Genomic DNA, 24114 nt, shown 5'->3' with positions numbered 1-24114 from the left:
TCTCCAGTGTTATGAAGGGGAACTGACTGGGCTGTGCTTAACACAGATTCAACACAGGATTGATGCCTAGTAAAACAATAGCTGGCTCCAAATAAATACTACTACTGCTATATTAGGATAACAATGTTCTCCTGGCTGCCTCTGACACATCCGCAGTGCAGACATACATGCGAGAGCCTGGTCGATACTTCTGTTTTCAGACGGTTTTACCATCTATTGACGGCAGTATACATCTGCGCGTACAAGCCAATGATGGAAGCACTTTGGGTGGACACGACCCCTCCAGGCCAATAGATTAGTAATCACAGGTCTGCTGGCCTGTTGTTGTTGTTATGTTCATCCTATATGCTTTGATCCACATCTTGAAAGTGTCATCATCCCTGTTCAAAGCTGCATTAGAGTGGATCGGCTGACGTGATTTGTTTTGAACAAAAGTGGCGATAGGTTTGGGAAATTTCCACGCTTTACGTTTTTTGCCCATTCTCCAGCAATTGATCCGTGAACCGTATATGTGAATATAATATTTGTATTACAAAATACACACGGATACAGAAACAAAAGCTGTTGTGTAACGTGCGCAGAAAACAAAGAGGTACATGTTTAGCTAGACAATGGAGTAGCAACATCTCGACTCCACGAGACGATAACCCGTCAAATATGCCTTTGTCAAGCTCGAAATACATTAAGCTCCAGGCAACAGAATTCAGCTAGCGGGAAAAAATAACCGGGGAAGAGCGAGGAGGCTATTTAGTCTCCATGTCTCCCTCAGAGAGTTCCCTCTCTCTCTCTCTCTCTCTCTCTCTCTCTCTCTCTCTCTCTCTCGCTCTCCCTCCCTCCATGTCTGCTACTGACAGTTTTCCACTGAAAGGAACAACATCCATCTTGAAGTCAGAGCCCAATATAAAGAAAACCTCAAAGAAAGAAAGAGGAGAAATAACAGGGGGAGCTGTGGAAAGAGGAACGGCTGAATATGTCGGTTGCCGGAACATCAGCGTGCAGTTTAACTTGTTTTGCAGCGTGATCCTGTCTTCTGTGTGTGTGTGTGTGTGTGTGTGTGTGTGTGTGTGTGTGTGTGTGTGTGTGTGTGTGTGTGTGTGTGTGTGTGTGTGTGTGTCTGTGTGTCTGTCTGTCTGTGTGTCTGTGTGTCTGTCTGTCTGTGTGTCTGTGTTTGTGTGTGTGTGCATGTGTGTGTGCGTACACATGTTTTCAGTGTGCGTCTGTGCCGCAGTGTTTATTTTGGGTAAAGCATGGCGGGGTGGAGGGGGGGGGGGGGGGGGGGGGGGGGGGGGGGGGGGGGGGGGAGGTGGCGGGGGCGGAGGTGAGAGGGAGGTGGGGGAGGAGGAGGAGGAGGAGGAGGAGGTGGGGAGGCCCATGCTGAGCGGAGGGTGTTTGTAATGTTGGGTGCTCAATAATTTCCACCGAATGAGGGGGCCAACCTTTGAGCGAGGGACCGGGAACTCAGCGTGTGTGCGTGTGTGGGGGGGGGGGGGGGGGTTGTGTGTGTGTGTGTGTGTGTGTGTGTGTGTGTGTGTGTGTGTGTGTGTGTGTGTGTGTGTCTGTGTGTGTTTGTGTGTGTGTGTGTTAACGGTAGCATGGGAGGGGGGCGATGGGGTGTGAGAGCCACAGCAGGGAGGTGGCACCCAGGGAAGGACTGAGTCAGGCAGCAGCAGTGACTGACAGGGTGTTGGATTGGCTATTGGCTGGAAAGAGGAAGGCTGGGTGTGTGCGTGCACGTGTCTCACTGTGTGCGCACATCTGGCGTGCCCGCGTGTATTTCTGACTGTGTGTTTTTGCCGCGCACCTCCGTGACCAAGGAAACACAGGCTGTCACGCGTGTGCACGTGACAGTGGGGACATAAGCCTGATCCTTTCTGTGTCTGTATGTAGGTGTGTCTGTCTGACATGTCTGCCTTTCTGTCTGCCTGCCTGCCTGTCTGTCTGACTGTCTGTATGGATGTATGTGTGTCTATCATTCTGCCTGCCATGTCTGTCTTCCAGCCTGTCTCACTCTCGGTCTGTCAGCCTGTCTGTCTGCCTGCATGTCTCTGTGCTTGTGCTTGGGCGTGTCAGTCTGGGTGAGAACGGCATCTGCATAAGCACTCTATAACGCAGTTATAGGAGCAGTGGCTTGTGGGTAGCGACAGAGCGCAGAGAGGTGTCTCGCCGTACCGGAGTGTGCGTTTGTGTACGTGTGTGTTTGTGCGTACATGTGTGTGTATGTTTTGTGTGCGGCGGGAGGAGAGAGGCGGGGCTAGGAGGGTCAGTCGTTCGCTGTATGGCTTCATCTGGCTCTCATTAGGACGGCTAACGTGACACTCTGATCTCCAGCACACACTGGCTTTACTGAGCTGGGTCGAGGGCCGGATATGGGGCCCTCGGGCCCCTGTCAACGCAGCTCCTGTATCAGCCCTCCTCAGCCCCCAGCTGGAGCCTGGGGCCTCCGGTTAGAAAGGCCCCCCCCTATATTACTTGATCTTAAAGAAATGTGTGTGTGTGTGTCTGGGTTTTTGTGCGTGGGTGTGTAGGTGGGTGTATAAGATGAAGGATAATCTCGGCCGACTAAGGTCGGCATGCTCTGCTGCTCCTTGGGTCTTTGGTCTCTCCCAATGTGTGTTGATGCTGAACGGCCATTTGTGAGATTTTATTGGTGGCTCCTGAAAATCCCAATTATTTACAATGCATCAAGGCACGTCTTTTTCCACTAATGACCCTTGTGGAATATTGACGGGGGTGGGAGGATCAGAAGATACAGAGGGAAAAAAGAGAGGGAACTTGAAGTTAATCTTCATACAGCTTTCAAAACAATGAACTCCATTCTGGTCGCAAGGGGTAATTTTCCCTTGAATCCGAAGCCCTAATATTTTCATATTCTCCCCCCCCCCCCCCCCCCCCTCTGGTGCTGACACTAAAGTAGAATGATTTATAACTGTGATCCACTTCTCTGCAATCCATTGAAAAGCCAATGTCATGCTGATAACCAGTGCTGGGGTGACGGATGTTAGCTTTGCCGCACGTCGCAGACACACACACACACACACACACACACACACACACACACACACACACACACACACACACACACACACACACACACACACACACACACACACACACACAGAGGCGAGAGCTCCCTGGCAGCAGAGAAGGGGGATACGATAGCATCGACGTGTCACACATAATTGTGGAAATGGGTAAATGAGACGGTGCTCGAGAGAAGAGAAAGAGGGATGATAAAAAAAAAGCACACTGGGATGATGCGCTGGTACCTTTTTTAATAGCGGCGGACGGGTTTGAAAAGGGGGATGAAAGCGGGGTGCTGTCAAGTGGTTCTCACGCCTCTCTAAGCCCCGTGGCTCCACAGAGCCAACCGGTTCTGTGAGGGCTTTCAACCCCTCCTCAGCCTTCTCTAACTTACAGGGAGAAACACACGCTTAGCACCCGGCATCGCAGCCAGACACAGAGGCCGGGCCTTGACCTGGCCGATGTTACACAGCCGTGAGGCCGGTTGTATGTATGTACGTGCATTGTACACCCATACATCCGCCGCTAGCTTATGAATAGAAATGTGTCTGGCAGACGTCTACACACGTATTCAGAGCGGATCTGTTGAATCAGTCGCAGCATCGAGCGCTCCTTGGCCTTTGAACATGAACCCCAGGGCGGCGGGGGGGGGGCGGTGAGTCCAGCCCCTGGCCTGCCATCTTGCTCTGATTCCCCTGGACACCCCCGGGCCTGGCCGCGTCCTCCCTATCTAGGTGAGCGATCGCATTCCTCGCCACAAGCCCCCTGGGATATGGGGTTCGTCGTCGGCGTGCGAGGATGCCTCTGATCCGTGACCCCCCCCCCCCCCCAGACTATCCCGAGGAAAACAACCGAGGTGTCCTGGCTTTACGCATGCCCCCAATGCCCCTGGGGAGGGCACCTCGTGTTGAGGGACGTGTTTATTTCTCTGGAAGGGCAGGGGCGGGGTGGCATGGGACGGGGGGGGGGGGAGGTTGGTGTTCAGCATGTGATAGGCCGGCGGGGTGACGGACAGGCGGGGGCGGGGGGAGTGGGGGGGGTGCTGACTCGGTCGTTGACACCAGGAAGTTATTGAAACAGAGCTCACCCACAGAGAGCGTTGCAGGGGCGTGGGCCGGCCGTACCACAGCGGCCCACGAACAGAGGCGCGCTTTGTGTGCCGCGTGTGTTGCTCATAAAGCGAGGCGGGGCTGTGGCGGCGCCCACAATGCCAGCGTTCATGGTGGTGTTGGTGCCTGCTGCGCTGTAAGGTGAGTGAGTCACCCATGGAGTGGGGTCCCGGGACATGCCCCAGCATCACTGTGTTTGGGTGAGCCGCCGGGAGGGACTCGGAGAATAACACGGTGACTCTTCGGGCGCTGGGCGACAGGGAACATGGAACATTTTGTGTTTTTGAGTGAGGCGGGGAAAGTTGGTTCTTTGCAGGCTTGAGGTGGAATAGATGCCCCATTGTGTGTTTTTTTGTAATTTGACAGAATACTATGAATAAACCCGCTATGTGCCATGTGTTGGCCTCTCGGCAAGAAGGGAGCCTGGCACATTTCACATTATCCGAAGTGAAAAGAAGACATCTAGCTTGAGTGGAGATCTTATCTGAAACAGTTTATGATAACGTCAGAAGTAGGTGGGCCTGGAGCTGGCTCCCTTTTTATTATTTCAAACCGTTCGATTTATTTTCCTTTCACACAAAAGGCTGCTGCTGACAGGTCCGCGATTGGGTGTTTGTGGTGCCCTGGGCTGCTTAACCCCTCACCTCTCTCATCCCCCCTGATTCTCTAGTCACATGTCGAGATCTTCCATTCAATGATCGGGTTAGAGACACAAACATACACCAGCTGTTTTCAATAAACCTCACTGCTTCTCATAAGAAATGCAGTTTGTATTTCATCACACATGGTTGGCCTTTGCGTTATACATCGGTCTTGAATGGTCTTGTACAAAGTACAAAGAACCAACCTGTTCTGTGCTCCTTTGAGGGACCAGGGCAGGACGTTTATTTCCAATCGATTTTAGGCCAAGGGCTTTCACCAGGCCAGACCCCTCTCCAGATGGCTCCTTCTTAAAAACACGCACGCCCACCTTTCCAATGCTTTCCCACCCTTTTCTCACAGGTACCTTTTCTCTGCTTAGCGTTCCCCCGACAATGTTGCTCTTTGTTCACGGTAAAAGGTCATAATTTTTCATCACTGTCCCCTGCCGCCCCGAGTTCTACAGCCGAGGCACCCGGACAAGTTTGTCATTATTACTCAGGGAAGTGGCCCATTGTAGACGCGACCGTACGAGCCCTGTGCCGAAAGACGTTTGTTTTATGCATGGGGTGTGTATGTGTGTGTGTGTGTGTGTGTGTGTGTGTGTGTGTGTGTGTGTGTGTGTGTGTGTGTGTGTGTGTGTGTGTGTGTGTGTGTTTGTGCCTCTTCACCAATGGGTCCATCTCAAAGGGGGTGCACAGGCAGATGGAGATTTAGCAAAGAAGGCTTAAAAAAGAAATGATTTCCCCACCACCGCCACCACGCCGAAGTCTGGGTTTGAGAAACGGCTCCATAAAAGAAAGCTGAAAGCATGCTCCCTGGTGACTTTTAAAAAGGCGAAACTGTGGAGGACTCATAAAGCACCCCAGCAGTGGGGTGCAGGGCTGGAGCTCTGGTTCTGCTCCCTGGCATTTAACTGCAGATGAGGGGGTGTGGGGGTGGGCCTGATGGGGGGGAGGGTGGGGGGGTGTTCTCTCCCCTAAACAGCTCCCTGTATTCAGGGGCCCAACGCTAATGGAGGTGGTAGCGCTGTGCTGTCGTGGCAACCTAAGGTCTGCAACCAACGTTATACAATATGTTCCCTTTCCCCTTTGAGGAGGTGCTGCCGCGCTGTGATTGGCTGATGGGAATGACATGGTGGCACTTGTAGGATGGGGGTGGGGGGTTATAAAGGAAATGCGATTAACATCGGGTTGAAAGTGCAGGCAGGTATTTTTCCCAGTAGATGGTATACATAATGTATAAGATAATGTATGTGAGTAAAAAAGTGTTCTCAGCGGTAAAGTGACGCACAACCGCTGCCACATTGCATCCTGTGACCGCACACACTTGCTGCAAGCATAATTGAAAAACAAAACGTGCCGACTGGTTCCTGGCCCCAACTCATTTGTATAATGTCAGAGACAGAGGGAGAGCGAGAGAGATTAAATTGGTTGTCATGGAAATCCACTCATTTCCTCTTGTTCACCGAAAACGATGTCCCCCCTTGCCTAAATGCTCTGTCTGTCTGTCCGTCTCTCTGGCTGTGGGTAGGAAGAGGAGTGCCCTATTCTTAATATAACGGCACCCTTCTCGTCAGTGTTTCCTGCTGCAGCAAGCGCAGGCTGGCAGGGGAAATAAATGACCAACCCAGTATTTATCGTCAGGCCGAGCAGCCTTTAACCATAGGCTGCGGAAGAACGAAACTTTGTTTGGGTTTTCTGCCCACTGTTGCCATGGTAACAAGGTCGAAAAAGCACAGACTTTTATTTTCTTCTCCCTGGTGACTTCTGGGATTTATCTGAACATTTCGATTGACTCAAAGGACTGAGAGAGAGAGTGAGAGCGAATGAGAGAGAGGACGCACAAAAGATATGTTATTTAGTAATTTTCTGGCCTAATTGGAAAAAGTTATCAATTCATGATTTTTTCACTTTCACATGCAAAGACTTTTTGGATTTGTACATGTCCTTCATGACACGTGAACTCTTTATCCATTTTGGGTGAAAGTGTCTTAGATAAAAGACTAAATAGGAAGCACTAACAGCTAAACACACTCCACAATGTGGCCTGTGTCATTGGGCTAGGACGGTGGTGTTGTCTTTGTCAAAGAAGTATTCCTCTGGCCCTCCAAACATGTGGGCTGGCTTGGCAAAATGAGGACCTGGTAGAGTCAAGGCTTGTCTTTATACTCTGCTTACATAAAACGTTGTGTAAGCGGCGAGCGACTGACTCATCGTCACGATGTGGTGGCAGGACGCAGGGCTGATTGTCTTCAATCGACTACACTTTGTGGTTGAACGTCCCTTTGCTTTGCCTCCGTCCCACTCTCCATATCTCTCTCACTCGGTCTTCTTCTCTGTATTTTTCTCTTTATCCCTGTCTTTATATCATATCCCTGTCTTTAAACCGTCTCCCTTTTTTCTTTCGCACTTTTCTCCATTGGTCTACTTCTCTTTCTCACACTCTCTTTAGCTCTCTTACTTTCATTCACCCTTTGTATCACCCTTTCTGACACTCCCTCCTACCATCAGTCTCCTTGTTCCATCCCTGCTCCATCTCTACCTTTCTTCCTCTCCCTCTATGGCTATATGTCCCTCTCGGTCACTCTCTCTCTCTCTCTCTCTCTCTTTCTCTTTCCCTCTCTCCTTCCTGCCCGTTTCCTCTCTCTCTCTCTCTCTCTCTCTCTCTCTCTCTCTCTCTCTCTCTCTCTCTCTCTCTCTCTCTCTCTCTCGCCGTAGCTTAGCATTTCTCTGCACATGCGTCTGCAGAGGGAGACCTTCAATGCTGGATGGGTAGAGAGAAGGAGAAGGGAAGAAAGGGAGGGAGAGAGAGAGAGAGAGAGGGTGGGGGGGGGGGGACAGACGGACGGATGTACAAGGGGCTGATTCATCCGACGGTCGGGGAAACACTGAGCGCCTCTTAGTTTCCGGCGTGCACTATAAATACAAGCTCGTTCAGTCATCAAATCAGAGCCATCTGCATTGGCCTCCAACCAGGATCCCAGCGGACGCACAGTCAGTGTAGTGTGAGGGCGGGCGGAGCCATTCAGCCGCGGTCAAAGCCTGCGACCAAGATCTCGCTTTGGTTCTGTCTCAAGGTGGAAACAACCACCTGCCTGCGTGTGCGGTGTGGTCGCACACATGCAACAACACACTCTAAGCACACACACACACACACACACACACACACACACACTCTCGGCTCTATTCTGTGTGCTGGTGTGTGGATGTGGCTCACCACGAGGGCCCACGCCTTTGTTGTCGCGCGTCATGTCTGAAACAGCCGCCGGTCGCAGAGCGGGGCCACGGTGTGGTGGCTGTGGGCTGGGCAGAGTCGTATGAGAGTCATAGCCAGCCGTGTGAGTGTGTGCACGGTAGACTTGTGGTTGGATCAAAGTCTCTGTGTTCCAACCTAGGTGTACGCAGCCTACCTGTGGGCCTCCTGGAGCGAGATGTCAAGATGTGACCTTGTTGATTCTTTAAATGTATCTAATGTGAGTAGACATAGGTATGACATGGGGATACAGATGCGGCATCTAGATATTGCAGCATTTCTTTCTCAATCGCATAGTGAAGGCTGTTTTTTGAACACATGGCTGATCCCATTCAGCCGCTAGTGCTGGAAAAGGAAACAATACATTGTTTCGGCGAGAATTGTTTTGCCGCACCGTATCAAAACATTATATCGCCTGCTATCCACAGCTTGGCCTAGCTTGATGGACAAACTGATGAACACCAGGTAGAGGTTTCATGCAGAGAGTAGCTCTATTGTTTCTCATTAAAATATCCTCTTTATCCTTTAGGCGAGAGCAGTAGCGAGCTCAGCCTGAACCAGAACCTCGCCTGGCAGTATTGCCTTGGCATTGCTCCCTTTCTGCCTCTCTCTAGCCCTTTATCCCGAAGCTCAATGAACAGTTCCTAAAAGGCTCAGCTTTAAGCACTATGATGCTTATTGTGATTTCGTTTTTATTCTTTAATGCTGTTTTCTTCAGCAAAGTCCTTGTCTTCCTCTGGATAGTTTTCAGCCCGAAGGCTCCATTCAATTAGCACTAGCTCGCTCCCTTTTTCTGCCTTCCTTTTTTGGCATCGCCTTCGGCACTGCTCTATCAGTCTGCCGACGTTGGCATCCAGGAAACTTGGGGTTTGTAAAAGACTATATGTTGTGAGATATATTTTCGTCGATAGTTCAGTCAAGGTTTTCTGAATCAACGCTATGTTGCTTTGTTGTGTAGTGTTTATATTTTCGTCTTTGTTCAAAAGTTTACTGAATCACATCAAACAATCCCTCATCTATTGTCATTGGATTTTTTTTTATTTCAATTATATTTTATTAGATTATTTGTTAAAAACTGAATTCCAAATTTTTTATCTCAGGTCTATTTCTGCAATGTGGCTTGTCTAGTAGCTTGGCTAATAGACCAGACCTTTAAAGCCAAACAATGACAAAAGCCTCATCTGTAATCTGACAGTTATTCAACACAGATGGGCCACCAACGATTTGCCGCTTGCTCCTCAGAACAGCAGAAGGGTGTATTGAAAACGTAGCCGTCTGTACTCATCTCTCCGTTCGAGACGGTTCATCACTAACCAGCGCTCATGACAGGATCGCCTTGGAGCCGAAAATCAGACGCCTCTTCGTGTAATCACAAAGCATGGGCGCGACGATAAAGGCTTTGTTTATTTGTCCATTCGGAGACGAGAGACACTGGCTGTGTTCACACATCCGTGGCAGAATAATTCATTTCCAAGATGGGAGACAAGATGTGAAAGAGAAAATGAACTGTGAGGTTTCAAGTTGTCTGTATACGACAACCTTTGGAGAGGTTGCCCTTGTCAACGCACACAGACACACACCATACACCCGGGGTCTGAGTGCTGAGTGCTGGAAAAATAGTTCATCCTTTTATAGTTACAGAATGTGGACGTGTACTTTGTTTGGTGACGTTATTCATATGAAAAAGCAGACATGTCTATGGTATTATTATAGGACATTTGGTCTGCTGGCGTTTCGCCTGATCTACGAGCAGGCTGCACGATGCGTTGCTCTATTTACTTTTTAAGAGAAACCCTTTGTCCCACACGGCCTTATTGGAATTCTGAGGTTCCTCTGACGCAGCAATATCCACCCCTTATTCCCCATGTCCCACATAATGTTCCGCAGGGCCTTCAATGTCTTCCAACAAAACATCTATCGCTTGACCTTACACCCCTCTGCCAAAGCACGCAAGTGTCTGTTGCGGAAAAGCCCCACCCCCGTAACATTTTCTCTCTGTTCCGACTTGGCTGTGGCTCCGGAAAACCCAGTCATCGGAATCACTGATCTGGAGCCGGTCCAGTCGCATTTCTGAGCATGACCATGGGGAAATCACTCCACTTCCTCCATGGCTCGAGTTTTTGTCGAGAGGCCTCCCGAGGGCATGGGTTCTCGAGGCAGGTGGCGACATTTGCATATCACTGGAGTGGAGACAACTCAAGCCTGGGAAATCCTGCAGCTCTGTGGTGTCATTGTGCCAAGCGGAGCTCTCAGGGGCTAATGAGTGATGTCTTACTGAGAGAATCCCTTTGAGGTCAGGAGAGCCACGCTCAGGCCGGTCGCAGCTGGCTGGGGCTTGATAACGCCGCCACAGTCGATCCGGAATTAGGTTTCCTTGCTCTCATGCAATGCTGCAATGCAGGGGAAGAAGGATAACAACAGACAAGGTCTGAGGATCCAATCATGAATCCCTTGGTCATCAGAGGCTTTATGATCCCAATGAAGTGTCCGATTATTTGCATACATCTCAGTCTTACCATTGGGTGACTTGTAAAACAAACTCCAGCATTTTGAGACAGGGAAAAATGAATTGGTGTGACACTACGTGTACCCGAAAAGCTTTTAATGATTCTAAAATATCTGTTGTTTTCCCTTTCTATGCATTTTAATATTCAACAATTCTTTCACATACTTGACAAAACATTTTTTTACATTTTTCAGCACTCAGATATTGTTAATGTTATCGTTGTTCACTCTCTTCCATCTCTGCTTCACAGTGTCCTACTTCGGGGACAGCTACTGCAAAATACAAGCCATCCAAGATGTCTCCACCTTCCAGCTATCCCTGCAGTTTAAGACCAGCCGCCGCAGTGGCCTTCTCCTATTGGCTGCCGGGATGGAGGACTACATGTTCCTGGAGCTCCAGAATGGGAAACTACAGGTGAGACATGTGGACAGTTCAAGGTCAGAAGGCTGTCCTTGACGCAGCTTCTCCAAACAAGGGAAGATGGTAGTTAAATTACAATTACAATTCAATTATGATTTCCTGTTCAGGTCAACTGGCAGAGCATGGCGCTAAAGGGGTTCAGAGTTTGGTTCCCAGTTCAACCATGCTGGAAAAAAAATAGCATTTTCAGAATCCTTTACTTGTTTCCATATTTTTATTCAAAAGTGTCTGTGAAAGATAATATTTGCTATTTGTCTCAACGCATCATAATAATTTCCTGTTCTTCATAATGAGAACTTATTCTCTTTCCCCGAATAACTCACTGTGTACCGAAGTATCTATTTCCACAGGTTGATGAACATTAACTGTATTTTTTGGATGTAATAGTTCAACTCTGAGTACACACACTCACCTGACCTTCACGGTCAGTGGAGCGGTTCTGTTGTTAAATTTCATCCCTGATTATATCATCTGGACACAGAATCCTGGCCTATGCCATGCAAACAATCGTTTTATATTGTTATATATTTTATATTATAAGTTGTAGCGTACTCAGTTGACATTGTAAAGCCTGATGACGTAATCAAATTTTCAATGAATATTCTAGGCATCAAATAAGTATAGATGCCATCTATTTCATCCATCAAATAATCTACATCGAATAAACCAACAAAATAATACATTTATAGATGATAAATTGTATAGTATTTTAAATTGTATTCTGTCACCTTTGTCTCTTCACAGGTCCGCATGGACATGGGCGCGGGAGAGGTTACGCTGTCTTCTTCTCTCGGAGTGCAACTGAACAACCTTCTGGAGCACCACGTCTCCGTCACCCTCCAGGACTCCAAACTCACCATGACCATCGACAAGCTCTACCCCACGTTCGTCCCGGTGACGGGCGCCGACGAAGAGGAGCTCAACATCGACCTTGGTGTGTGGCTGGGTGGCGCAGGAGATCTGGAGGCCCCGTTCCTTAGCAACGCCATCCCACCGTTCCGAGGCTGCCTGACCGACCTCAAGTTCGAGTCCCACGGGTTTGACATCCTCAGCTCAGAGCATAAAGAGTGCCACGACACCAAAGAGTCCTGCAGCGGTGAGTTTGAGGCCGGCGACGGCGAGGCCACCAGCTTCGTCAGCCCTGATTCGTTCGTATCTTTTCCCACCTGGAGCGGAGCGAGCGGGGCGGGGCGTTCCTTGGAATTCCTGATGAAAACCACGATCGAGGACGCAGTACTCGCTTTCCATCCCGGCCGTGAATCTGATTTCATTGCCATAGGTGTGGTAGGGGGCTTCCTCAAAGGTGTGGTGGACCTTGGGAAAGGCATGCAGGTTCTGGACAACACCCAGGTCAAGCTGGATGACGACCAGTGGCACAGAGTGAGGCTCCAGGTGGACCAGACCTCACTCGTAATTAATGTTGATAGCCAGGCCAGCACTCTCACACTGGACAGCTCACAAAGTTTGGACTTAGTAGGAAATCTATACTTGGGTGGGATCCAAAGGAAGATGAAAGATGTGTTCCAGGAAAGTGGCATCTTGGATCGCATGGAGGTCGAGATCACATCGGAGTCTTTCATTGGCTGCTTCGGAGAAATCAAAGTGAACCAGAAGGACAGGAGTTTGCAGGATGCTTTGGTGACTAAGGATGTGCAGGTGAAATGTGATGGAGAGGACTATGACTACTCAAGCTACTATGACTCAGAGGCGACCACCACCGCAGCCCCTGTTCGGATTCGGTACGACGACGTGGACCCAAACGAACGCCACTGCTATCCCACCGAGGAAATGCCAGAGGCTTTCCGGAATATCACCAAACTCCTTGATGTCACCCCACTGCTGGTGACCGAGGGTGGCGACGCCTTCCTGGACATAAGCAACCTGAGACCCACATTCGATTTAAACGCGGTAGGAATGCGGCAGTCTCAGATCATCTTCACCCTCAAGAGCGATCCCTGGTATGGACTTATGGATATGGATCTCAATACCAAACACACCAAAAAGTTCACCCTGCTTGACGTTGTCAACCAAAAAATTAAGTACCTTCATGATGGGAATGAAAAGTATGGGGATCAAATACTGTTGGAGGTGGCCGCCTTCAGTAACGGCTACATACCAGAGTGTCTGAAAACGCCACGCGAGTACACACTTCCGGTGGAGGTGGTTCCTGTCAACTCCATCCCACAACTTGGCGGTGGAGACATTCTGGTCACAGAGAGGGGTAGAACACGCCTGAGTGCCGATGTCATTCAAATAGTGGACACTGACTCGCGTTGCGATGAATTGAAGATAACAGTAACCTCAGCACCTTCAAGGAACATTTACCTTGAAAATGACCAACAGCCAGGGAGACCCATTTCAGAGTTTACATGCAGGCAGCTGAAAGACGGCCTTGTCTATTTTGTTCACAAAGGGGGCAATGTGGAGGACATTACCCTTGATGTATCTGATGGCCATTCAGTCAGTCAATCCACAACATTTAAGTTGTCTGTGACTGTACCACATATGACCGTAGTTACCAATACTGGCATTGTATTGTCTCAGGGAAGCAACGCTACCATAGGTGTTCAACAGCTGTCTGTCATTGCTAATCCTCGTGAGGGAGATGTTGTTTATAATGTCACGCAACCTCTGCGGTACGGGGAACTGGTCATAATTACTAGTAACGGCATGCCCAAACAGATCACCTCTTTCTATCAATCAGATTTGGATCAGGGCAGGGTTCGATATGTTAGCACTGACTCAAGTGACCAAGAAAACAATGTTATCGACCATATTCAGTTTGACATCCACCTGGGGCAGGTTTCCATGTGGAACAACACTCTTATCGTCAAGATCCTTCCCGCTCCAGTAAAGATTTCTCGCCTGGTCCCAGTGGAGGTTGAAGCAGAAAAGGAGTGGTTAGTCTCTCGTTCAGATCTTCAGGCACTGGTCAACGGGCAAATGGCTGACCAACATATGGTCAAATATGTTCTCCTGAAGCCACCAACACTGGGCAGTCTTCGGTTCCGTGGCAGCGAGCTCTCTGAAGGCGACACCTTTACAGGTCAGGATATCCAGAACGACGACCTCAGTTACATGCACAGGGTCCACAGCGCCGTGGAGAGTGTGGATCAGTTCCTGTTCAGAGTGTCCGTCGGGGACCAGCAGTCTCCCATCTACACCATGCCAATTACCATCCTTGCCGACCACAGCACTGATTCAACTGCCCCTCATCTCACCAATGAAAATTTGGCTGTGTTGCAGGGCGGGGAGGACATTCTGAGCAAGAAATACCTCTGGGTTGAGTCGCAAAGCTCTGTCGATTTTGTGTACCGGGTCACACAAGACCCAAAGCATGGGAGACTTATCAGGGAGTCCCCGCCCGGGCAGCCTAGGTTTGATGGGGGAATACGAGTCTTCAGCAACGAGGACCTCGAGCTGGACCGACTCATTTACAAGCACGACGGCTCCAAGACAGACAGTGATGAGTTCCATTTCACAGCCAGTGACGAGACCAACGAACAGACTGACGCCCAGTCGTCCATGACTGGCGTCTTTAGGATAACCGTTCAATCAAAGAACCAGCATGTGCCCGTGCGGGTCGTCGACAAGACCTTCAACGTGGTCAGGAACGGTCAGCGCTTGCTGACCACAGACGTCCTTCAGTTCAGGGACGACGACGCAAACTTCAATGACACCCAGATCGTCTACGCTCACGAGGGAATCCTGTCGGGGCAGCTGGTTTCGGCGTCCAACCCCTCCCAGCCCCTCTTTCGCTTCACCCAAGCCGACCTGAGAGACAAGCACATTCTCTTCGTGCACAACGGAGCCGACCGGGATCACTTCCAGCTGCAGGTGTCCGACGGGCTCCACCAGACGACCACGCGGATGGAGCTGCAGGCCGGCGATCCCTACCTGCGTGTGGAGAACAACACCATGGTGGTGATGGACCACGGCAGTACCAAGACCATCGACACTACGCTGCTGAGCGCAGACTCCAACCTGGACGTCCGAGACGATGGCGAGATCGCCTTCGAGGTGACGTCTTCGCCCAGCGACGGCAGGATCATCGTGAGCGGCATCGAGGCGTCGAGGTTCACCCAGGAGGACCTGAGGAAGGGAGTCGTGTCGTATGAGCACAACTACGAGAGCTTGAGGTCCAAGGACTCCTTCGGGTTCACTGTTCGAAGCAAGGGTTATTCGCAAGAAGGCACATTCAGGATAAAGATATTCAAACAAGGGTATCTCTCTCAACCGGATGTGGTCACCAACGAGGTCCTCATCGCGTACGAGGGGGAACACACCGTGGTCGACCAGGATCATCTAAAGGTACTGTTTGTTTGCTCTATAATTATGCTATAAACTGTATAATAAAACTGCATATCATAATTACTCTTTTAATGAGCCTACCTACACTGTACGATGTGCATATGCTTTCGTTTAGCGAGGCACTATTTATAAACTCATTACTGCCTGACTGAATACAATGTTATTTCTAACTTCTGCTTTTCTGCTCTGCTTGTGGAACATGACTCACACGACTCAAACACTGTTTCATGAGATTGTACAATATTTGTTTTGCAACTCTCTCAGAATCCCATTGCAAACACATGCAACCGCCACATGTTATACTGAACATACTGCTTTTAATCTTGTTTATGTACTCAATTGCACTCTATTAAGTGTTGAAAACTGAGCGAAAAGTATACCCTCAGGGCGTTTCTGGAGCCCCCTGTAATTTATAAGATACAGTCTGCTTGCACTCCATCTTAAAAGTAAATTATCTGAGCTTAATGTGTTTATGTAGACTTTGACGATAATGAGAAAGAAAACATTCAACAAACTGTTTGGAAGACAATGTGGAAAACCCCCATTTTACTATAGAGTAATTTAGCACTATACCCTTTTATCCAAAGCAACAGCTGATTTATCTAAGGGCCAGGTCATTTATGAGAAGATTCCAATCACGCCTTATGCTCTTGGACAATGTGCAATCTGATACGAACCCAGAATCGCTATTCTACTATTAGACCATGGTCCACAAATCTTCTTACTGCCTCTGCACCAACCCTTTATCATGAACCCTTCTGAGCTACGTGAATACCCATTGTGTAAAACCTTTGCTTGTGCATCTTTCAGGTGGAGCAACCAGACATCCTGCCCTCAGAGATGGTGTTCACCATCAAGGGGCTCCCCCGGCTGGGTCACGTTGTCATGTTGGTGAACAACTCGGACAGGGCCGACACCATGGTGCTCGACTACTTCCACACGTTCACCCAGGACGACATCGACGAGGGCCGAATCCTCTACGTGTCCGCCTCACAGCAGGTCGGTCGATCATCCCAGCTTCTCCGTCCACCGCATACCTCCCTGTCATGAAGGAGTAGCAAGACACATCCGATGATACCATTTAATCATTTAGTAGAACCATTTGTAGGGGTAAGGCAGCCTATTGCTGAAGGATGCCTACAGGATCTGTGACATACATCAAACCCAGTAACCTTTTCGTGGGAATCGAACGTCCATACACCCACTAGCCTGCACGTCCTCCTACTAATCCCAGATGAGAAATGTGGTAAATGCGTTTCAATTCCAGCACACGTAGACCCAGAAGTGCATGATTAAAGCAGTCTCAAACGTCCAGGATGTGGACGTTTTCATGCCTTATGCTCTCTGCTCTCGCTAACGGTTCTCCCAACATCCGGTCCGGTGCCTTTCCAGGGCAGTGACGTCTTCCGGGTGGACGTGAGCAACGGCTTCACCAGCGTGGAGAACCTGGAGGTGACGGTGAACATCGTGCCACGCTTCATCCCCCTCCACGGGAACAACTTCACGGTGAAGGAGGGGCTGGGTGTGTCCATCAACACGGAGATCCTCAACATCACCCACCCCTTCTACGAAGACGCCAACATCGACTTTGAGGTGGTGGAGCCGCCGCGACACGGCGACCTCCGCTACCTGGACAGGACCGTGCATGAGCTGACCTACTTCACCTGGGAGGAGGTGAGCAGGGGACGGGAGAGGAGAAGTTGGAGCTTAACTACTTCACCTGGGAGGAGTTGAGCCTGAGGGGAGAGGAGAGGGAGGAGCATTACTACTTTACCTGGGAGGAGGTGGGCAGGGAGGGGGGAGGAGAGGGAGGAGCCTAACTACTTCACCTGGGAGGCGGTGAGCAGGGGGGGGGGGGAGGGAGGAGCATAATTACTTGACCTGGGCGGAGGTCAGCAGGGGAGAGGGAGGAGCTTAATTGCCTCACCTGGAGGATGTGAGCAGGGGAGGGAGGAGCTTCACTGCTTCACCTGGAACGAGATGAGGAGGGAAGGGACGAGGTGGAGGTGAGGGTGGAGGGGAAGGAGGTGCTCAACTTCTTCACCTGGGAAAATGACAAAAGGTGAAGAAGGGAGGAGACTGAGGGGGGTAGGAGGGAAAGGGAGGAGAAAAGAAAGTTGGGGGGGAAGGGAGGCACGAAAAGACAGAAAGAGCATGCATGATTGCCTGAAGAGCCGATACACTAGGGAAATAGTGGTGGGATCTGCGGTCTCACTCAGCATTATAAATGATAATAACCAATGCAACTTTAACAAAAGATATAACAGAGCAACTTCAATTCAATATAAAGGTTCAGGGTTACTTTCTGGTATTGGCTTGTGGTTTTGGGTCTTCATGAACAAGCAAAAAACTCAAAAAGAACTCACTATTTTCTCCTAGGATGTGACTCAACACTTCCCACTAGCCCACTAACTACACAGTTTGCCATGGCTACATACTGCATCACAACTACACCATAACTACCCTTTCCTGCTTTCTAATTTCCCCAGTGCGCCTTCTTACCTTCTTTGATCACAAAGTCTCTTCAAGAGAGTGGTCAGCACCGCAGAATACTCTTAACTTGATGTTACATATTTTCCACTGTACTGTCTCTCTCATGGTTTGTACGTGTAGTTCCAGACAGAACTTGAGAGAGGGAGAGTGAATGAGAGAGAGAGAGAGAGTAGAGAGAGAGAGAGTAGAGATAGAGAAAGGGAATCCTAAGATTGCCACACGATGATCTTGTCTTCCACCATGTGGTTTTGGGGTAGCCGGTATATATATATACAGTATACAGGGCATAATTACTAGTGGAAAGACATGTATTTGTAATGTTTTAAAGAGGGATGGTTAGTCATGCGCCGTATAGCTCCTGCATGTAGCGCTGTTCTTCTTTGTTCTATTTGCTGCTGCATTGTGGAAAAAGTGACAGGACCCTGGAACCCCCGGATGCCAAAGGAAAGGGGCCCGATGTGCTTCCATAACAGGAGGCCCCTCTCCCCACACTGAGTACTGCCAGACCGTCTCTCTGTATCTATGTCTCTCTGTCTCTATTACTTTCTCTCTCTATGACTCTCCCGGTGCCTCTCTCTTTCCCTCTCTCTCTTTCTTTCTGTGCTCTGTCTACTCTCGCTGTCTCTCTCTCTTTCTCTTAGGCTACGTTTACACGATGACGGTCTGAGCAGAAGACGCAAAAGTGGCGTCGCGTCTTCACTTTTTATTCCGTGTTTAGACGAGCGTTTTCGGGAGGAAATCTGCGTGCATACGGTGACGCAAAAGTGTGTGGATTTCGATAGGGCATGCATGCCAGGCGGCTAGGTGGTGCTGTGATACACTATCACACAACACCGCCATGTCTGAGCGCATGCGTCTAATCTTCCTTCTTCTCTTATCTGTACCTCAAAAAATCCTTCTCTGTTCAGTAATACTATCTGCACATATCCTGTACATTTCATGGAACGACTGCTGTACGCTTGTTAAGGCTGCCAGAGCAGCTTGAAGGTCCGACGCATGGAAATAATCTGACATGTTTGTTTATTTCCTTGCACTGGCACATGTATGTGACGTAAACACGTATGCGACGTGAGCAGATCTGAGCAGTGTTTTGCGTCTTGGCAGTGTAGACGGAAACGCTAAGGCGGAGCGTATTCAACTTTTCCACTCTGGAGGGTGGTTTCAGATTTATGCGTTTTCATGGCCCGAAAACGCCGTCACCGTCTAAACGAAAGGCACTTCCGATAAAATATTTTGTCGTTTTTACCCACAAGCGTCCTCGTGTAAACGGGGCCTTACTCTCTCTTTCTGTACTCTCTATCCCTCTACTGTCTCTCTTTCTCTCTCTCTCTCTCTCTCTCTCTCTTTCTCTCTCTCTTTCTCTCTCACTCTCTCTCTCTCTCTCTCTCTCTGCTCGTTCTCTCTGCTTTATCCGTCTACTACACTCACTATGTCCTCTATCTACTCTTCCTCTCTCTTCTCTGACTACTTTCATTGCGTCTCTACTCCTTCTCTGTGTCTCCTCTCTAATCTCAGTATATGTCTCTCTCACTCTCCTCTCTCTTTCTGTCTGCCATGCAACTCAATGGGGCCTGGGGGATGACCCAGGTCCATAAGGGTCCCCTTGGACCTGGGAAGAGGAGCTCACACCGTTTGTACGCAGCGTTCCAGATATGGCTATAATAAGTCCGCTCCTCCATCTCCCTCTTCTCCTTCCTCCCCCTTCTTTTCTCATACCAGCTGCAGGGTTTTCCTTGTCTTTGTTTATTCTTTCCCGAGACATCAAGACTGCCTTCGCCCCCCTCCCCCCCCCCCCCCCCCCCTCCCCACGTTCAGTATAATTCCCCCCAACGAGCACCACATTGTCCAGAAATGCACACACTTCAGTTTAAAGCGTATCGCTTCAGCCAGAGTTGTAGCCGTTCTGAAAATGAAAGACGGATGTGGGGTTTGTTCCACATTATCGAAAACGTCATTTGGAGTCGTTCAGGGTGGTGTTCACTGATGACGAGAACAGTGGGTCTTCTCAAGTAAAAGGCAGGACACAGGGTTTTGTCTTGTGGGCCGCCCCCCACCCCCTCCACCCTGATGTTCCTGCCTACACTCAGATAACCGTGGCTTTTAGCGCGATGAAGCGTGACCGAGCCCCGTCAGGGTTACATGAGGGCACACTGGCCCTGGAAACAAAAGGTACAGTCTGTACAGTAGAGCGAGAGTCAGGCTGTCTGCTGCAGCATTATGCAGGTATTCTTAGCCTGGGTTTTGTTTGTTTAGGCGGGTGTGAGGAGCCTCGTGATGTTTGTGAGAGAAGCGTGAACATATGGCGATCACGTGCCCTAGAATGGTGCATCACAGACGTGCATGCGATCATATTCGCGATATTATTGTGCTTGTTATTGGTGATATTAGTGAGTGAAACCCAGTGGAAGAATACGTGGAAGGATAATTGACCTAATCTGGCCCAGAACGCTGTTTGATTAATGAGTTCAATTGTTAATTGGTTTCGGTTCTTGATCGAGTTTCCAATCGCTTCCATCTGTGGGAACGTAGAGGCATGCCACACACACTCCAGAAACTCCTTCCTTTTTTCCTTTCTTTCTTTCTTTCTGTCTGTCTTTCTGTCATTGCTCCTGTCTCGCTGCATTCTCTCAACACATCCAGCCACCCTCATCTGTCCCACTCTGTATGCACAATGCATATCTATAAAGATAATTCAAAACACATGCAACATCTCACAGTTTTACAATCTCAACGGGTAAGACTGAGCCAAGACGATCTAGTTCAAATGATACACACATTGCCACGTTAAAGTCGCGGGCAGACACACACAACTTTGTCCATGTAAATATGGCCACATGTTCTCGAAGCCCCCTCCATTGTTTATTGTGCCAGCAGAGGGAGGGGTTATTGTTCCACCCGACCCCCCCCCCCCCCCCCCCCCCCCCCACGTCATTAGTAATGAGGACGGGGGACCCGGAGTGGGGGGCTATGGCGGTTGTGCTGGTGCTGCCGGTTGGAGAGATGGATGGTTATGGGGGGGGGGAGTCTGGGGTTGTGGCGCGGGAGATGGAGTCGGGGAGTGGTGGCGGCGAGGGGAGGGGGTTCAGTAGAATGCCAAACATATGGAAGCTATTTGCAGCTTCCTGTGCTCTGGTGCTGGGGTCCCCACATCGCAATCGGCTGGGTATGTGTCTGTGAGAGTGTGTGTGTGTGTGTGTGTGTGTGTGTGTGTGTGTGTGTGTGTGTGTGTGTGTGTGTGTGTGTGTGTGTGTGTGTGTGTGTGTGTGTGTGTGTGTGTGTGTGTGTGTGTGTGTGCATGTGCGTGTGCGTGACTGTGTGTGTATGTGTGTGTTTGGCCAAGTGTGTGTCAGAGAGTATGCGTGCGTCTGTGTGTCTGTGTAAGTCTGTATCTGTGTGTGTCTGATGTGTATGTGTGTGTGTATGTGGGGGTCGACACACTCTTTTTCACTCACTTTTTTCTGATAGGTAGGAGAGGATCCACTGTTGTCCACTTACTTTCTTTTTGGACTAAACTAGAGCAGGAATATACATGATGCTGGCAGTCTCTCTCACTCTCTCCTCTCCTCCTCCCCTCCCCTTTCTCTCTCACTCTCTCTCTCTCCATATTTCTTGGCAAGTAACCCAGCGAGTAAATATAGAGAATTAGCTTGGCTGGGTCTCCATCTTCTGTTTATTGTCTGGCGTGTTTGACAATGGAAGAAGTATTTCTTTGTCTCCGAGACTGAGCTGAAGGTTTACTCCTCATCAGGGCTCATTAACCACACTGCAGCCGGGGGTATAAACTACATAATACTGGCACCCTCAGCCAATAGAATATATCCAGCAGTATACTGTTACCTATTACTATTTAGGAGACACTTTAAGCTAATGCCACTTACTTTTGATGCAGAATCATAGCATTGAAGAAAAGGTTGCTTTCTGTAGGAATCCCAAGGAGGTAGATCTTGGGGCTCGAACCCAGTAACTTTCTTGTCGGCCTTGGCCCAGATATGCTCCCCTGCTTCACTTTAGAACACTCTTTATAGGCAAATGTCTCCCAATCTGAGCCAGTTGGGCCCAACCTTTGACTTTAGGGGTAACAACACTACATTTTCATCAAGATCTTTGTGAACCACCTCATATACAAATGGTCAAAAATAGAGAAATACACATGCAGTGGCTGAGCAAAGAGTGCCAGTGGCAGCTTTATACACAAACGAGACTAGCATTCGATCATACAGCAGGGTTCACACCAGGCGTCGCTGCGCGACAGGTACAGCCTTTAAAGCCGACTCTTGAGTTTTAATAGGAGATTATCTTTGTTATTGTGATATGTAAATGTTGTGTGTGCATATATTAGCCGAACAACATCATTCTGGATAATTGGGAATATAAATGCAAGCTCACATGAGGTAGGCCTAGATCAGATCCTTTATTTCTTTTTTACGTTTTTAACTTCAAAGTAATTTAACCGTGTTATAATAATAACTTGACTTTGACCTGTGTCGTGTTGTTAAAAACAAACACTTGGCCACACTGGGCGAGGAAGCTTCATCCAAGAAACATACCATTTTCATTTATACTGATTAAAAGAAATTGGGAAACTAAGATCCAAATAAGGTCAATTCGAATGATATTTCGAATGATGAAGTTTCTTTAAACATCACAAAAGCAGCAAGTCATTTTAAGTCTAAAAGGGTATAAGAAGGGGTTCTCACGTGTTGTTGTCTGTGTGTGTCCCCCCGCAGGTGAAACTGGGACATATCGTGTACATGCACGACAGCAGCGAGACCACAGAGGACAGCTTCACGCTCGCCGCCTCGTCCTACGAGATCGAGCGCCGCAGCCTTCCAGTCACCGTGGCGATCACCGTCGAATCCGTCAACGACGAGCCGCCCACGCTGACCCGCAACACGGGGCTGGAGGTAACAGAACTGAGCTAGCATAACGACCACGTTTAGCTGTTTCGTTGGAAACGGGACCCTGAAAGATTTGACGGTTCATTGTTTATCTGCAGAACTCTGAGAGTTTGATTTGGTGGATTTTGGTGGAAGACAAGCAGGGCCGTTTTGTAAAAAATAAAAATTGTAGATGTATTTTGTAATATTAATATTTTGCTCTAAAAACATAGAAAGATACCCTTCACTTCTCCTCACTTTCAACGGAATGGGAGGATGCAAACATGGCCCTTCTACCATGACTGTGTATTTAAAATCTGCCAAACACTTTCTTGGGTCAACTGTTAAATCATAAGTGAAGAAATGTACATGAACAGCAGCACGTCCCTATGCAGCATCACCGTTTAACTGTAGTTAGGCGTTTCGGGACACGACCATCCCTGTGTGTGTGTTTGTGAGCATTAAAAAAAGAAGGGAAAGTGTCCGTTGCGATGATTCATGGTCTCGCCTCCGGAGCGAACCGCCGTTTCAGCGGAGAAACATTCGAGGGTTCCTGATGACGCAGGGGGGGAGAGGGGGGGGGGGGGGGGGGGGGGGGGGGGCGGGGGCGGTAGGAACGGTTTGGAGCGGGTCATTGGCTGCCGTCCCAACATGGCTGTCGGCCCGGCAGCCAGTTGGAAAAGACGGACTCAGCTCGAAGCGGTGGAAAGCCTCCGTGTATGTAATTCAGCTGCCTGTGGCTCCGTCCGTCGCCCTAGCAACCGATATTTTTGGAAAACCGGGACAATCAGGGGAACTGCAGGTTTTCTGGCCTGCTGGGGGGGGGGGGGGGGGGGGGGGGGGGTTCTTCTGCCCCCCCCCCCCCCCCCCCCGGAGAACCGTCGGTGGTAATAAGGTGGGGATCCTCTGGCTCGCTTCCAGAAACAAACTTGTGATGTTTGGATGACTTAGAACAGCACAGGAAGTGTGTGTCTGTCTGTCTGTCTGTCTGTCTGTCTGTCTGTCTGTCTGTGTGTGTGGGTGTGGGTGTGGGTGCTTGTGTGTGTGTGTGTGTGTGTGTGTGTGTGTGTGTGTGTCTGTCTGCCTGCATGTCTCGGTGTGTGCGTGCGTATGTGTGTGTGTATCCCTGCTTGTGTGTGTGGGCGTGCGTGCTTATCTTTGAGTGTGCGTGCTTGTGTGTGTGGGGGGGTGTTTGCTTGTGTGTGTGTGTGTGTGTGTGTGTGTGTACAGGGCCGTAGCACCAAATTCTGGGCCCCTATACTAGGTACTAGGTACTGATGGACCCCCTGCGCCAGATTGTTGACGGGGGGGGGGTTGTGCGATTGTTGGAAGGTAAGATAATTTTTTTTTTTTTTTTTTGGTCATGGGCCCCCCCTCTGCCTTGGGCCCCCCCACAACTGTCCCCTTTGTCCCCGCAGTCCGACGGCCCTGTGTGTGTATGTGTGTGTGCAAGCGCATGTGGATGTGTCTGTCTGTGTGTGTG

General features: G+C 49.5%; 1 protein-coding gene across 1 annotated transcript in view; it reads left to right on the top strand.

Moving 5' to 3' along the window:
• The window catches only part of cspg4 (chondroitin sulfate proteoglycan 4), a 65748-nt gene that overhangs the window by 25595 nt on the left and 16039 nt on the right, over nucleotides 1-24114 (top strand). The window contains exons 2-6 of the mRNA XM_030366658.1: nucleotides 10781-10944; nucleotides 11695-15261; nucleotides 16072-16260; nucleotides 16654-16935; nucleotides 22482-22658. Of these exons, the coding sequence (XP_030222518.1) occupies nucleotides 10781-10944; nucleotides 11695-15261; nucleotides 16072-16260; nucleotides 16654-16935; nucleotides 22482-22658 (4379 nt within the window). The remainder of the gene's footprint in view (nucleotides 1-10780; nucleotides 10945-11694; nucleotides 15262-16071; nucleotides 16261-16653; nucleotides 16936-22481; nucleotides 22659-24114) is intronic.

The sequence above is a fragment of the Gadus morhua genome, chromosome 9, assembly GCF_902167405.1.
Source record: "Gadus morhua chromosome 9, gadMor3.0, whole genome shotgun sequence".
NCBI classification, from domain to species: Eukaryota; Metazoa; Chordata; class Actinopteri; order Gadiformes; family Gadidae; genus Gadus; species Gadus morhua.
The sequence above is the reverse complement of the archived record's forward strand: the minus strand, read 5'-3'. Positions and strand labels throughout refer to the sequence as shown.